At 32.7% G+C, this 17,804-nt stretch overlaps 1 protein-coding gene across 1 annotated transcript in view; it reads right to left on the reverse strand.

Moving 5' to 3' along the window:
* sorcs3a (sortilin related VPS10 domain containing receptor 3a) overlaps positions 1–17,804 on the reverse strand; it is a 323,929-nt gene that overhangs the window by 107,614 nt on the left and 198,511 nt on the right. The window contains 1 exon segment of the mRNA XM_051135232.1: positions 16,614–16,772. Coding sequence (XP_050991189.1) covers positions 16,614–16,772 — 159 coding nt within the window.

A 17,804-nucleotide genomic window follows, 5' to 3' on the forward strand; every position in this document is an offset into this window, starting at 1 on the left:
ATAGCAGATGTCTTCATTAATGCGTCTACGTACGCGCAAATCATTTTGTGATCCAGCTTCACCTACAGTGAAGTGAGTGCATTCTTTCATGAATTTTTGCAAATCGCTGTTGCTAATAAAATATGGCTCAAGCAAACAGCATGGCTTGTCACCCCACAGAAGAAAGGGGCGGGTGAGCAGAGCTCATTAGCATTTAAAGGGACATGCAACGAAAAAGGTTGCTGTGAAAAGAGCTGATTTTGAAAAGGTAAAAATTGAGAAATTTTAATCAAACCATGTTATAGACTTTTCATTAAGACCCTAAAGAATCATATCAACTTGTGGAAAATGGGCAACTGATGACCTTTAAGGCATTTCTTACTTAATTATTGCATTAGCAAACACTGTACACAATCACATCCAATCTAGATTTTTGATCTACCTTTACTTCTTTGATTTTCTTAGTATGCCTCTCAGCATGTTCCCCGCTCTCGTCCTCTATCTGCCAAACACGCACACCTTTCTAGCAGTTATTATCCAAGATGACAAAGGCTAAATGACAGCTCCCACCTTTAAGAGAACTGGTCAGGTAAAAAAATAAATAATAATATCAAAAGGTCAGCGCGCAGATGAAAAAGCAACGTGCCTGCTGGAGATCCAAATTCTAAATACTCTCAGAAGGAAGAAAAGTATCTTCATCAAAGTACTTTCATCAGAAATATGCTTTCTTTTGAAAACAAGCCTCACTGGATATGAACGAGCTGAATAACACACCAATGTTTTCCTTAATAAAATATAACTCAGCATTTTAAACCTCAATCATGCCACCCTAAATTACACGCAATTACTTCATAAAATCTTACAAGTGTTGCATTAGCCTAATGCTGTAGCGTGTGCACTGCAAATTTTCATTCTGATTCTGAGCAACCATGAACGATTTTAAGGGATACAATTTAAATAGGAGCCCAGATGCAAAATAAACAGCCGATTTGCCATGAAATTTAACAAGTGCAGCAATCACACACTCCAAATAGACATTATACCCGAAGAGCCCCATTGGTTTAAAATCACTGAAGAACCCACTTGTTTATCAATGTTTCTGCTACATCCTCTAACGCCTTTCGTTTTTGCTGCATCTTACCCACAATGCACCATCTGCTAAGCTCAAAACACAAGCACACAGTTTTTCAGTCCAACCAAAGTGTTGTTCCATCTGTCTCTTGGCATTTTTTTTCCATACAGCAATGGCACTTTATAGGAACCCTAATATAACTTTAATTCTAGCTGTGCTTCTTTTATATGAGGGTGCAATCGAGTTGCAGGTGTGTGGCTGCATTCTTCAGAGATTCAACAGGCGTACGTTCACATCCACCTGTCTTTTTCATCTGCACCCTCCATAGCAAGCACGGAAGAAAAAAAAACCTCTGGAAAACTTCACAGATGCAACAACTTCTCAAGTTTATTTATATCTGTTGCTTATTAGTTAACACAAGCACAGCTTTGCTACTGCGACTAATACTGTGTGCCTCACTGACTGCTGCTGTCTTCATCATCAGTATGAGGTTTATTCTAATTAAAGGGATGTTCTGGGTTCAATACAAGGTACGTTCGAATGACAGCATGCTGATAATCATGTAAATGAATAGACTTGTCTTTTAAAATGCTGAAAGCAAGAATGCGGTGAGGTAATTAATGGAAGTGAATGGGGCCAATTTTTGACAGATTTAAAAGCATAAAAAATGTGAAGCTTGTAATTTTACAAAAGCACCTACATTAGTTCTTCTGGTAAAACCTGGTATTGTTTTGGTATTACATTGTCGTGGCAAACAAGCCAAAAAAAAAAAAAAAAAAAAAAAAAAAAAAAAAAAGATTAGTAACAATTTTCACAAAAATCGTGTTAACACACTATTTAAAGTGGGAAAAAAGATGTAGAAACAGTTTTCACTTAGAAATTCCTAGTATAAATAAATAAATAAATAAATGACGGAATGAATTAATTGCAAGACATAGAATTGTGAGATATAAACTGGTAATAAATAAATAAATAAAAAAGATTAAAAAAAAAAATTCTCACAACTCTGTCTCTGAGTTTACATCTGACTTTTTTGTGCCATGGAACTAAAAATAAATAGGTAATTGCAACTTTATCACTATCTGACTTTTTTCCCCAACAGAATTGCGAGATGTAAACTGGCAAATCTGAGAAAAAAAATCAGAATAGCAAGATACAAAAATAAGAAACTTTTTTTCTCACTGTTCTGTCTTTTTTCTCTCTGAATTTTAAGTTTACATCTCACTTTTTTATTTATATATTTTTTTGCCATGTAATTAAAAATAATAACTTTATTACAATGTGACTTTTTTCTCGCAATTTAGAGGAATTTTCAGAATTGTGAGATATAAACTGGAAAATCTGAGACAAAAAATCAGAATTGCGAGATAAAAATTCTGAATTTACATCTAGCTTTTTTTTTCCTTGTTTTTTTTTTTTTTTTTGCCATGGAATAAACATAAGAAGTCAATCTCAACTTTGTCACAATCTGATTTTTTTCTCTGGAAAACTTCACTTCACAGAACCCTGAGTTTACATGTCACTTTTTTCTGCCATGGAATTAAAAATAAAAAGGTAATTGCTTTAAAAACTTTTTTTCTCACAATTTTTCAGAATTGCAAGATATAGAAATTAAATCATAATTTGTCTTTTTTTCTCTGAATTCTGAAACTTTTTTATTGCCATGGAATTAAAAATATAAAAAAAGGTACAGTAATTGCAACTTTTTGTCACAATTCTGACTTTTTTGCTGAAGTGGAAAAAATACTGGAAATTTGGAAGTATGACAGTTTCTTCTGAATATTTTATATTTATTTACCTTTTTTTCAGTGTATTAAAACAGTGATTATTTTTAAGTTTGACGATATAAATTCATGAAAGATTAAAGGGGTCATCGGATGCTAAGTTCACTTTTACATGTTGTTTGAACATTAATGTGTGTTGGCAGTGTATGTACAAATCTACCCTATAATGATAAAAATCCATGCAGTGGTTTTTAATTAATCTGTAAAAATGATATCCCCTTTTTCAAATCGAGCCGTTCTCTGATGCCTGTTGTTGTGGCATCACACCGACAGAGGCCGCTCCCACGATAGTTGACTGACATAAGCGTCTTACCTTAGATCAGTTGTAACAGTCCGACCTCTTTGTTTCAATGCCGGAGTAGGGATGTAAGTTAGACAAGAATATCTCCGATTGAACGATTGAGGTGTTGTGTTGCTGGATGTAATAATGAACATAGTGGTCGTCATTTACTCCCGACATCTGAGCTGCTGAAGATGCAGTAGATTATGTTTGTTTGTGAAGGGAATGCGACTCCCGATCTACATATATCCGTCTATGTTCACGCGAATCATTCATGATCCAGTTTCACCTACAGCAGAAGTGAGTATAAGGGTTTTTTTTATTAATTTTTGCAATCGTCTTTCCTAATAATGTGCTAGTTAGTAAGTAAACAGGCTCGTCACATCACAGAGAGTAGAGAGGGGCGGGGCGAGCAGAGCTCATCTGCATTTAAAGCAGCCTCGACCAGAATGAGATGATTTTTGCAGAGCTGATTTTGACAAGGTAAAAAGGGTGTTGTTTTACACAACCATTGAGAATTTTTAACCAAAGTATATTACAGACTTTTCATTAAGACCCTAAAGAATCATATCAACTTGTGGAAAATGGGCATCCGATGACCCCTTTAAAAATAAAAATTCACATAAAAAAGATTTAAGTACATCAATTATCTCTGGACTTCTTGACATAATTGATACCTCTGTATCATTTACTAGCTGTACAGTTTAGACATATAGTGCAGCCAGTACCGCATTTGCTTCCATCAGATGCATTGAAACACGGCCTCCGCCGGCTCTCAGTGGATGTGATGCCATCTCAGGCCCTGTAATTAAAGTGTGATGTGTGGTTATGCTAGTGTCAATCATTTGTAATCTGTACAGCCATTAAGGGCGAACTTGTCAGAGCGATTGATCTGCGGCGCCTCTCACACGCTGTTTTATTCTCCCGCAGTGAAAAGGCCATGGCATTTGATTGACAGCGTGTCTCTGCCTGCGTAACAACTTGCTAGCTAATGTTCTCACTAAAAGCAAAAGTCATCTTTCTCTGATAATCATGGACCGGTTCAGCCAGAGATGTTATGTGTATGTCACACTCTGAAAAGGAAAACTTTAATAGTTGTGTATAAACGGCTGAGTACCTTGGCGGACACAGATGCAGTGATGTTTACTGTCCTACACAACATCCGGACTTGACAGGTGTAGCTTGATATATGAGAGGCTAATATTGCTTATGATGATATTGTCAGTCAAAGGAGGTATTCCTTTTGAAAGGGATGTAAATAAACTGAAAAAGCAAAAATGCAAGACTTTCTTTTAAGCCAGAAAGTTCTCAGCTTTCGACTCAATGACTCGTCTGTTCTAAACAAAGATGTTGTGAAATAATACAAATAATAATAAAAAAAAAAAGGACTCAGGGATCAAATATGCTATTTATATGTAATTACTATATAATATAATATTATAATATATACAATATATTTATATATAATTAATTAAAATAAATTCTGTTTAGTATTATATTATAGTATATAATATAATAACACATTTATAATATAATAAATTTTATATGTAATATTAGTATATAATATAATAAATCTAAATCTAAAGGCTTGTTTTGAAGACTGAAATTCTTGTTAGTCTAAACTGAATGAAATGGGATAAACTGCTGATTGATCTACAGCAGTTTTAAGACAAAATATTATTGTTCAACAATTAATATTAATTGCAAATGTTGAAAATATTTATGTAATTATGTATTACTTTAATTAGTTACAAAATACACAAATTTAATTACACAATTTAACAACGGATGTTCACTGCACTCATATATAAATAAATGAATGAATAAATAAATGCCTTGATGTCATTATCACACTCCACTCTCTTTGAATATTTTCTGTATGTTTCTGGAAATATTGAGAATGTCCTCTAAAAACCAAATAAATAAATAAATAAATAAATAAATAAATATATATATATATATATATATATATATATATATATATATATATATATATATATATATATATATATATTAATTAACACATTTTCCTTAAACTTCTTTAAAATATAAACAATAGATCTTCATTGCACTTATTCATAAATAAATAAATAAATAGAAAATCATAAAAACCACCTTTTGACATTTATAGTTGCTTTTAAACAAACAAACAAATATATAAATAAAACCATTTTTTAAATTATATTTGGCCTAAAACAAACAAGCAAACAAGCAAACAAACAAACAAACAAACAAACAAACAAACAAACAAACAAATAAATAAATAAATAAATGTGACCCATGAAAGGAAGAAGCAAAATCAAAAGGAAGCAATACTTAAAATAAAAAAAAAAAAATGCCTTTGTAAAAGTGTCTTTTTAATTTTATATTTGACCTAAAATAAATAAATAAATAAATAAATAAATAAATAAATAAATAAATACATACATACATGCATACATACATACATAAATACATAAATAAATAAATGTGACCTGTGAAAGGAAGAAGCAAAATCAAAAGAAATGAATGAATGAATACATAAATTTGTAAAACCACCATTTAAAATTTATAGTTGGTTTAAAATAAATAAATATACAAACAAACAAATAAATACATAAATAAAACACCTTCATAAAACCATATTTTTAAAATAATATTTGGCCTAAAACAAACAAACAAACAAACAAACAAACAAACAAACAAACAAACAAAAAAGAATAAATAAATGTGACCCATGAAAGGAAGAAGCAAAATCAAAAGGAAGCAATAAATAAAGAAATAAAATGCCTTTTAAAACCATCTTTTTAATTTTATATTTGGCCTAAAATAAATACATAAATAAATGTGACCCATGAAAGGAAGCAGCAAAACCATAATAAATAAATAAATATTATCACATTCAGATTCAAATTCAGATTTTTTTTCATTATCACATTCAAGACTTACATGTCTCTTATAATTCTTTCTGTATTTTTCTGAAAATATTACTAAATACTACCAAATAAATAAATAAATATATTAATTACCCTATTTTCCTTAAACTTCTTGAAAATATAAACAGTGGATCATTGCTGTCACCAAAAAACAAGAGAAAAAAAAAAAAAAAAAAAACAAGACAAAAAAAAAGGAACAGCACAATAGCTGCACGTGACCCATGAAAGGAAGCAGCAAAATCAAAAGGAAGCGACTAAAAAGAAAAAATCTAAAAATCTCACTGATGCAAGTGCACACTGGCGAAGGTCGGCCTGATGTAACATGTTAAATTAACATATCAGTTGCACTACCCAGTCTGAAGGCCAAGATCTTGTTTTTTCAGGTTCAGTGAGGTGCGGCTGGAAGTTATGCTAATCAACTCAAAGACGAGCGCATTCATTTTTAAATATGCACCCCATGGGGAGATCTCCAAAGAGAAGCTGTTGTACCTATAACAGTCAATGCATCGCTGTTATTCTTCTGTCGCTTTGAAACACATTGTAGGGAAAGCTCTCTTTGTTTACCAATGAATAGTTGAGACTCTCTCATGTCATGGCAGCTTACTGCTGCTGGTATTGAGTCCTTGTCAGATATTTCACACTATTCGCTGATTCACTGTTGGCCAGTCAATTAGGTGGGCTGGGAAAAACCCCAGAGAACGGTACAATCCAGAGCCCCGTTTTACTTAACAGCGTTCTGTTGTTTCCCACTGTTGTGCAGGCTTGGCTCTTTAAAGATCCGTCTGAGCTACTATAGACCTTCACCCAGCACTGTCAGCCTGACAGCGTATAAAGCCATGTTGTAAGCTGCCCTTCCATGCAGATCTAGGACTTGGAATGCAGCAGAGACCATAAAGCTGATCTCACAACTAAAGCTGGAAGGACGAGAACGGCATAAACAGGAGAACGTAGACAAACGGTGAAAACTTGCTGCCCCAGATAAAACCTGACCTGTATACAGAGCACCGATAAGAAAAGGTAGATTCATAATTCAGTTCTATTATATAGTCCTTATTCCCCTTTACCCATAAAAAAAGTGTGAAAAACATAATTATTAAGTTTTTTTTTTTTTTTTTGCTGAGTGTGTGTGTTTATTTATGTATTAATTAATTCATTTATTTTATGTTTTGGGAACATTGCAGCGGTTGTTAATCTAAATTAATGGGTTGTGGAATAAACTTGCTGGTTGAACAAGTCTAAATATCATTAATGATATTGTGATGAACAAGAAATGTTCATGAACACATTGAATTTATAGTTTGACAATTATTATTAATTATTTTATAATTATTATTATTATTTTCTATATTATTTTTATTTAATTATAACATAATAATTTTGTATTAAATAATATTATATTTTATATTATAATTATAACATTTTAATTTAATTATTTTAATCACACATTACTTTAAATAATGTAATTAATGTAAATTATATTTTAAATAGTATAAATAGTTTGTGAAACTATAATTTTTCTTCTTTTTTTGCCTAAAATAAAAAAATGCTCATTTAGTCATGATCAAATGCATTATTTTAATTAATTACAAAGTTAATAATTTAATGTACCTATATATTTATATAAATCTGTTTTAAACTGTATAATTATTTTATTGAACCATCATTTTAAATTAATCTTTGGCCTATAATCAGAATTGTTTTAATTAACTAGAAAATGTAATAACATAATGTACTTATTATTACTATTATTATTTAGAAAAATATAATCTGTTTTAAATCATGTAATTATTTTGTGAAATTATCATTTCTAAATTAATATTTGGCCTAAAAAAATACCTACAAAATACCTATGCATTACTTCAATGAATTACAAAATATAATTATTTAATGTACTTTTCAGATTTAAGTAACAGTTATTTTGTGAAACCATCATTTTTACAATTATGTATGGCCTAAAATAAATAAATAAATAAATAAATAAATAAATAAATAACCTCTTGAAGTCATGATCACATGCATTATTTTATTTAATTACAACATTTAATAATTTAATGTACTTATGTGTTTATAAACAGAATATTTTGTGGAACCATCATTTTAAATTAATATTTGGACTAAAATACATAAAATATATAAGAAACACATTATGCATTATTTTAATCAATGACAAAATTGAATAATATAATGCACTTACATTATGTATAAAATGTAATGTTTTAAATACTATAATTACTTTATAAAGCTATAATTTTTAAATGTATATTTGGCCTGAAAAATACTCATTCATTATATTTATTTATTTAATAATCAGATTTAAATAGCATAGTTATTTTTTGAAACCAAGTTTTAAATTATGTATAGCCTAAAACATACAAACAAATAAACATGATCACATTATTATTATTATTTTAAATAATTACAAATGCAATCATTTATGTACTAAGGTGTTTTCCCATATATAAAACAATATCTTTTAAATAGTGTAGTTATTTTGTAAACAGCATAGTTATTTTGTGAAGCCATCATATTATGTATGGTCTAAATAAAATAAAATAAAATAAAATAATGTACTTAGATTTTTTTCCTATATATGAAAACAATTTGTTTTAAAAAGTGTAGTTATTTTGTAAAAACGTCATTTTAAAATTCACGTTTGGTCAAAAAAATACCCATAAACTCCACTGAGATGATGATCACATAGAGGACTTACACAGTATCACAGCAGCTCCGTCTCTTCTAATTCTCCCTGTATCTTTCTGGAAAGCGTGGCGTGATGTCTTATGAATTCCTATACTTCCATACCTCCCTGCCCCAGATTGTCTTGCTCAATCTCTCAATCTGTTATCCTCTGTCAACTCTCTCTCTGTCTGTCTCTCTGGGGAGGTATTTCCAGCTTTGTGAATGATGCGGGAGGTCAGGGAGCACCTGAGGAGTTATCCACAGGCTTTTACGAGCCGTCCCGCGAGGCAGCCACCCCAGGGGAGAGGTCAGAGAGCTGGAGAACTACAGGACTGACGATGTGACTGGGGTTTGAATGTGGCAGATCTGTTTTATATGCCCACAGAGACTGACGCTGAGTACTCAGGAAGCAAAAAGGTTACGGATACACATATGTTGCCAGAACACACACATAAAGATAGCACATCCTATATACTGTTTATTTTCACAATATATAAAGGCCATTTGGTCATCTCAGAACGATCATTTATAGGTGAAATATTACTTATAATACAATGTATGTGTATTATTTACAGTTATACAATGATTAGTTATGACCTCCAACTGTATTAGTGCTAGTTTTGTATCGTATTATAGCTTCAGTGAGTCTGGTGGGGATTTTTCAGGAACTCTCTCTGAATATTACATTATTATGCCATTAAGTGTTGAAAAGTGACTGTCTATATGAGTCATTAAATCATTTATTCTAACGATTTGTTCTAGCACACTAATTCATTCAGGAACAAAACAAGTGAGCCAATTAATTATTCTCTCAATCGATTTAAAAACACTGATTTATTCAGGAACAAATCACGTAAGTACAAAACAAGTGACTCTTCATAAGTGAGCCAATGATTCATTCACTCAATCGATTTGTTCAGAAACACTCATTCAGGAACAAATCACAGCTACTCACTGTTTGGAGTGATTTTTGTAGCAGAAAGCAGACAAAGTAGCTGGCAATATGTCTAAAATGTAAGTTCTTGTTTATTGAACTACAGTATTAAATTTAACTTCTAAAAAATACCACTTCAACACAAGGCTGCTTCATCAGTTAAGAGTACTCACTCTTGATAGAGTTTAAAAAGTAATTTTATTTACAGACACCTTACAGGATCAGCAAAATGTGAATTATTTCACTAAAATAAGAGTGATCATACAAAATGCATGTTATTTTTTATTTAGTACTGACCTGAATAAGATATTTCACATAAAGATGTTTACATACAGTCAACAAAATAATAGCTGAATTTATAAAAAATGACCCTGTTCAAAAGTTTACATACACTTGATTCTTAATACTGTGTTGTTACTGGAATGATCCACAGCTGTGTGTGTGTGTTTTTTTTTTATTTTTTAAGTTGTTCATGAGTCCCTTGTTTGTCCTGAACAGTTAAACTGCCTGCTATTCTTCATAAAAATCCTTCAGGTCCCACAAATTCTTTGGTTTTTCTGCATTTTTTTGTATTTGAACCCTTTCCAATAATGACTGTATGATTTTGAGATCCATCTTTTCACACTGAGGACAACTGAGGGACTCATATGCAACTATTACAGAAGATTCAAACACTCACTGATGCTTCATAAGGAAACACGATGCATTAAGAGCCAAGGGTGTAAACGTTTAAACAGAATGAAGATGTATACATTTTTCTTATTTGGCCTAAATATCAAAAAGGTATATTTTTTTACTTACTCACATGTTTCCCAGAAGACAAAAAAAAGTTACATTTACCCTGATCTTCAAATTTCAAAAGTTTTCACCCCCCAGCTCTTAATGCAATCCTTCTGGAGCATCAGTGAGCATTTGAATCTTCTGTAACAGTTGCATATGAGTCCCTCATTTGTCCTCAGTGTGAAAAGATGGATCTCAGACCCATACAGTCATTGTTGGAAAGGGTTCAAATACACAAAAATGCTGAAAAAACAAAGAATTTGTGGGACCTGAAGGAATTCTCTGAAGAACAGCAGGCAGTTTAACTGTTCAGGACAAACAAGGGACTCATGAACAACTATCACAATTATAAAAAAAAAAACAAACAAAAAAAAAAACAACACAAAAAAAAACCCAGGATCATTTAGGTAACAACACAGTATTAAGAATCAAGTGTATGTCATTTTTATAAATTCAACTTTATTTTCTCTTGTGGACTATATGTGAACGTCTTTTATGTGAAATATCTTATTCAGGTCAGTACTAAGTAAAAAATAACATGCATTTTGTATGATCCCTCTTATTTTGTTAAAACAATTAACATTTTGCAGATTCCGCAAGGTGTATGTAAACACTTGACCACAACTGTATGCCAACTACTTGGAACAAGCTGATTGGTTCATGTTGCATACGCAGCCAATGAGCTTGCGGCTCTACATTAAATGGCTGGTTAGCATTCACTAGAGCATTTTGCAGCACGCTTTCAGTGTTCTTCTGAAACCCTCCACCTGTATAGATCTGGTACAGGTTATTATATATGCTATTTGTGTAGCAGCAGTATGTCTTAAACACTCATAGCAGGGTATTGGCATATGTATTGGCAGTAGCAATAATACCTATACTTGCTTTGCAGCAGCAGCAATCTACAATAACAGCAATAATCAACAGCAGCAGAAATTCAGCAGCGTAGCAGATCTATTCCTCCAAGACTAAATACATTACCATTGTCATATCCATTACCATGCTAAAATCTTCAGAGAGTCATGATAGAACTATTATTTAGACTCTACTATCACATAACACAAAATGCAAAACCATGCAAAATGCAAACGGTTTCACATCGCTTTTATACATATAGAGAGAGAGAGAGAGAGAGTAGGCAGTGCAGTGTACAGTACATACTGCACAGTAAGTAATATTCCATTCTGAAAATAGCCACTGTTACATAAATTGCTCAATATGCACAAATACTTTCACACTCTTTTCCTATTGCTGTTTCAGTCATATATAAACATGCTTAGGCCTACTGTTTTCTGTCTATCTCTTTATTTCAAAAAGGGCCATGTTTGGAGTGGGTGTTTTTAGCAGAAACTTTTTTTTTTTTTTTGTAATGTGTACTTTCTTTTAGCACATTCTTCTTTCTTTAATATCTCTGTCTAAGAAATATTATGAAGGGAATTCTGTAAAATGTCAAAAAAAAAGGATACAAAAGTCTGACAATGAAACATCTTCTTTTGGAAGACAGGTGTTTGTTTTTGACTGCACAAGACAAGGCACAAAAGATGCTTCAAGTGAGTCACAGTGATAAACCAGAGTGTTTATCTGATGTGTCAGATTTTCCACAAGTATAGCTGACAATGACATGCACTCAGCTGAACAGATTAATGCTTTTCTTGATGAAACAAAGCAAAATCTCATAAGAAAACGTCACTCCAGCCGCTTTTATCCTCGAACATCACAACGTCAGTCTTGTGCTGGAGTCAATGTGTTTTGGAGGATTCCACGAGCGGATCTGATCCAAAGATAATCTTTTAGGATTAAAAATGTTTATACTTGTTCTCATGGCTTTCTCCCCCACATATACACTGAAAGCAGACTCTGAAATTTATTGTCAAACTTTAAAGACAAAAGTGTGATAAAAGTGGTGTGTGAGATTCCCTGCATCTGATACAGCAATTATTCTTCAGCTCAGTCTCATATTCACAATAAAACATTCGCTTTAATGTCCACTGAGGAAAGCGATATCTTTGTCGTACAATCCTTTCATCTGTTAAGGGTGATTTCCGAAGACAGCGCTGCTTGCTGCATTTAATATCTGTGTCTTACAAGACTTTATTGAAAGTGAAAATAACTTCCTTGTTTACATCCGTTTCAGTCTCTTTCAATATAAAAGTCTTTACTGCTGACTCACTCATAAAAATGGATCATGAGTGCTGAACGGCCTAGAGCTCACATCTCCGAAAACACTGAAGCAAAACGTTATCTTTATTAACAAATCAGATATTTTAAGTCTAAACAAGTACATTCTCGCCTAAAAAACTCTTAAAACTACATTCTGTGACACAAAAACAATATTATTTATAAAAATGTAGTGTATTTGAACATCCGCTGTGAGAAATGTTACAAGCGGAGTGATACAAAATGTGAAATGGCTGGAGCTCTGTTATCACTAGAATATTGCACTCCTCTGAGCCAATCAGATTTGAGAACCTGACAAAAACAGTAAAACATACTGTAGCTGAAACAACTTGCATGTTTGGAGCAATTCAAACCTGTGGAAATAACTGGAAATTGTTGAAGCGCATACAAAAAAAGATAGAATGTCTTAAGAATGACATATTTTATCTTCTGAAATATGTCAGTACATGTCTTTGGTATTGTGAGTGCATAAAACAGCCTATAATCACAGCATAAAATAATGCAATATGAATAGCATGACAAACAAACAATTACATGAAAACGGCAGTGATCCAAAGTCACTGAAGCTGAAATGAATTCTTTGTCATCTCATTCAGCAAGGAATGATAAAGTTGACGCTATAGCGAACTTTGAGAATGACATGTCTGTTATCGAGAGCAAAATGCTGGCATGATAGAACGTGGGTATAATTTATTTGTCATTTATTTAGACAACTCCTGCAACACAAAGAAACAACAGCTGAATTTCTTAGTAGAGACACTGATGATACATTTTTCTTCAATTTAAAATAGAAGATTAGACAGGGGAAGCCAGTGCTGTGCCTGAAGGATAATGAAAGTTTTGTCATCTCCCAACCATCTGCCATGCATAATTTAGCTGCTGAATTTTATTCTCAACCCTATGCTGCTGATGAATCAGTGCTGGGCTCTTCCAGAAACACCCAAAGCTGGAAGATTTGCACTACAAACATATGTTCCAGGAGAGGGTCTATAATACCTGGAGAAAGCTCTGATGGGCTCACGGCGCCACAAGAATGTACACAACCCTCGAGCTCTTTACTAGTGACTAGTCAAAGGCAGAAGAGAAAATCACACTTTTAAGGGTCCTCCAGAAGCACACTAATCATTGATAAAATATCTACGTTAACACTAAAATATTTGTTATTTAAATGTTTTTAGCAAAAATGTCAGTCTGCATATATTTGAATGACAAACAAAGGAGGAAAATGCTTGCCCACCAGTAAATCCTTGACTCCATGGTTTTAGCCGGTTCAGACCACAGTGCAAAATAGATTTCTTCATGGATTTTAATCAAAAATAACCTAGAATATATTTGAAATTGATTTAAAAACTTTTGCTTGTAGCCTATCAAGGTCAGAAACCTCTCAAAAAGCTTTTTGAGAGCTTTAATTTCTGAACAAAGATGATCTGAGAGATGAGTTTTTTTTTCCAAATAGTCCAGGTTCAATAAGTTTAATCGACACTTGTAGCATAACCTTGATTACCATTTAAATAAGTAAATACAATTAAAAATCCTCTTGTCATTGTCCTTCTGTGAAAGTGAATAGGGCCAATTAATGAATGTTTCAATAGTGCAGCCATGAGACGAAAACAATATGCAGTTCACCATACAATGACAAATCTTAATCAGATCATATTTTTTGCACCCTCCAAAACTGAGTTTTGTTCTTTTTTTTATTCTTTTGAATGCAAAAAAAGATATTCTAAAGAATACTGATAACCAGTGTTGATAATAGCTGACAGTAGCCATTGGTACCGTCATGGTACTTTTGGTATTTTTTTCCATGCTATTGAAGTCAATGGCTACCATCAACTGTTTGGTTACCAACATTCTTCATAATATCCTTTTGTGCTGAAACAAATTAAGGTTGAGTAAATTTTCATTTTTGGATGACTTTTTTTTTAAAAAAAGTCAGAAAGTCAGAATTGCAAGATAAAAAATCTGACTTCTTTTCTTGCAATCGCGAGTTTATATCTCACAATTCTGACTTTTAATCTTGCAATTTTTTTTTATTAGAATTGTTAGATACAAACTCACAAACTCAACATCATGCCACAAATACTGTCAATTGCACTTCATTTACATCAGACCCAGAATATTCCTTTAATCAAGCAGACCAATTGCATCAAAAGTAGTGAGGCTTCTTTGGTGTACTTCAAGGTCATCTCAAAGGCCATGGTTGCTTCTGCAGCTATCTTATTAGAAAAGACTCTATTGCTTCCGCACTGTTGCATAAAACGACCATTTAGAGCCAGCTATTAGTATCATTAAAGACACTGAATGGCTTTTGTGGACTTCTGCTGGTCAATGAAACCTCGGTTAACCAGACTGAGAGGGTGGGCAGGGATCAATTGCTATTTCTTTTGTCAGATTCCCAGAGGCTCCTTTATCTGATAGGCCCGAGCCGGTGTTCATCTGAGGAGAAAGAGAGAAAGCTGGGCCTAAACCACCATCTGTCTTTAATGAATCGTCAACGAGTGGACCTGACCAGCCTGACACCTCTCTATAAGACAATGCTTCAGGTGTTGACCTAATCCACAGCTCTGCTCTGGCCGTGATGAGTCTGGACACAGTGTCAGCCACCCTTGTCGATTCAGAAAATGAGACACTTTAGTGTCATGTCGCCACAGCATTAATGTGTGTCATTTTTTGAGCGAGTAAGCATGACTGTCTCCAAGAACACTGCAGTATGGCTTGGGATAACATCATTATGGGAAGTGCAGGGACCAGTGACTGAGTTCGATGTTTTACCACTAAAAGTTTGAAGACAGGAGGAAAAAAAAGAACCAGTGGCTAATTCTACATAGACAACATAATCATCAGTAACAATGTGAAATATTAATACAAATTACAACCGTTTTCTTTTTTAATCTATTAAATATATTAAAACGTAATTTATTCCTATGATGCAACACTGAATTTTCATCAGCCTTTACTCCGGTTTTCAGTGTCACACGATACTTAAAAAATCATTCTAATATGCTGATTTGCTGACGAAGAAACATTATTATTATCAAACAGCCGCTACTTAATATTTTTGTGGAAAAAGATCAAAAGAACACCATTTATTTTGACATGGAAATATGCAGTAACCACTAATCTATCAGTGGTTGTAATATTATAAATGTCTTTACTGCAACTTTTGATTTATTTAATGTGCCCTTTCAGTAAATGTAGATGTGCAGACACTATAAAACAACATAAATCCATACAATTCTTCTAATCCATACAACAAAAGGCAGATTCAAAGCATGGACAGTCATATATTCTCTTGCGGTATGGATGTATTTACAAGCTTCAGCTAATTTTGCTGGATGTCCATTCTGTTCACACACTTTTTATTGGGTTTCCTTTACAAGCTGACTATGAATATGAATCACTGCCAAATAAAAGGAGACCTTTAAAAGTCAAAAGTCTGTATTTTTTGCTCTCTTTATCTTTCTTTCTTACTATCACTCTCGTGGGAGGGTTTGTCCTTGGTAAATGATTATTAAATTTTCAGCACTCCACAGAATCCACTCGTTTTTATTTGAGAACCATTCCAGAATAAAAAAAAACCAAATGCAGAAATGGCATTTCTTAGTCACCCTTGCCAACTAAATACCATACCTCAAAATATGCAGCCTATAAACCATCCTACTCTTTGTAGTTTAAATAAGCCACAAAACAGTGTTCAGTGACTTATTGTTCACTCCACAGTTGCTATTCAGTGAGAAGAATGGTATGACCAGACATGATTTTATCTAAAGCGAATTAATTGGATAAATGGATTGAATACCAAAATAAAGCCATTCTGAATGTGAGTTTGATAAAACACTGTCTAAATAGCTATTTCACTAATGGTTAACATATATAGTGAAAACGTTTGCTGTGAGAACCCGGAATCTTTTAATTTTTTTGAAGAACAGGGAAGTTTATTAAGTGAATATGGTCATTTGTGATATTTACCACTGCTGCCTCGTTTTTTCTGCTTAGATGAAGAAAAGCTTACCTTTTGATCGTGGCTGTAGGCCAATGCCCAGTCCTCTTGCGTGTGATGGAAAAGAAGACTTAAGACAAAGAAGTTCAAGCGGTACTTCTGGTAACTGGCACCTTCATCTGAGCTGATGAGAATACTGCTTTCAAACTCAGGGTCAGTCAGCACCATTATCTAAGAAAAAACAGAAAGACACAAAGGTTAACCCTGTAAAACTTGACCTATGAAATAATAGTCAGAATTTTTTTCTTTAGACAAAACATAACATATACTGTGTGATACATGAGGATTTAATGGCTCATACAGTATCATATAAGCAAATGTGGACTACACTATTTATAAGACAAAACACTAACTTGTAACGTAAATCAATGAGTTGTTTATAACAGTATAGCATATATAGCCCAAAAGTTTATCTTAAGGTCAAAGCTCTGTAGTTTTTTAATGTTTGGGGCAAACATTAAGTGCAGTGCAATTCAATGATGATTGAGAGACGTACAAATAAATGTTCCTCAAAAACCATGATGTATTATATTTGACAGACATTTTTATGAAAGCCCATTTAAAACATGTTTAAAAAAAATTGCAAGATAAAAATTCTGATATCTCCCTATATTTTTCCACAATTTTGACTTTTTTCTCACAATTGCGAATTTACATCCTGCAATTCTGGCTTTTTCTCGCAGTTCTGACTTTTTTCCCTCAGCCTAATAAAGCCTGAATTGTGAGATAAAAATGTTGACTTTTTTCTTGCAATTGCAAGTTTATATCTCGCAATTCTGACTTTTTTTCTCACAATTTTGACTTTTTTTCTAGCAAGTGCAAGTTTGCATCCAGCAATTCTGCCTTTTTTCTTGCAATTACAAATTTATATCTCACAATTCTGACTTTTTTTCTTGTAATTCTGACTTTTTTCTCAAAATTTTGACCTCTTTTCTAGCAAGTGCAAGTTTTCATCTAGCAATTCTGGCTTTTTTCTTGCAATTCTGACTTTTTTCTCACAATTTTGACTTTCATCTCGCAATTCTGAGTTTTTCCCCTCAGAATTGCATAATATAAACTTGTAATTGCGAGAAATAAAGTCCGTATTGTGAGATAAAAATTTAGACTTTTTTTCTTGCAATTGCAAGTTTATATCTCGCAATTGTGACTTTTTTCTTACAATTCTGACCTTTTTCTCACAATTTTGACCTTTTTCGTGCTATT

Source organism: Labeo rohita, chromosome 1 (genome assembly GCF_022985175.1).
Source record: "Labeo rohita strain BAU-BD-2019 chromosome 1, IGBB_LRoh.1.0, whole genome shotgun sequence".
Classification (NCBI taxonomy): domain Eukaryota; kingdom Metazoa; phylum Chordata; class Actinopteri; order Cypriniformes; family Cyprinidae; genus Labeo; species Labeo rohita.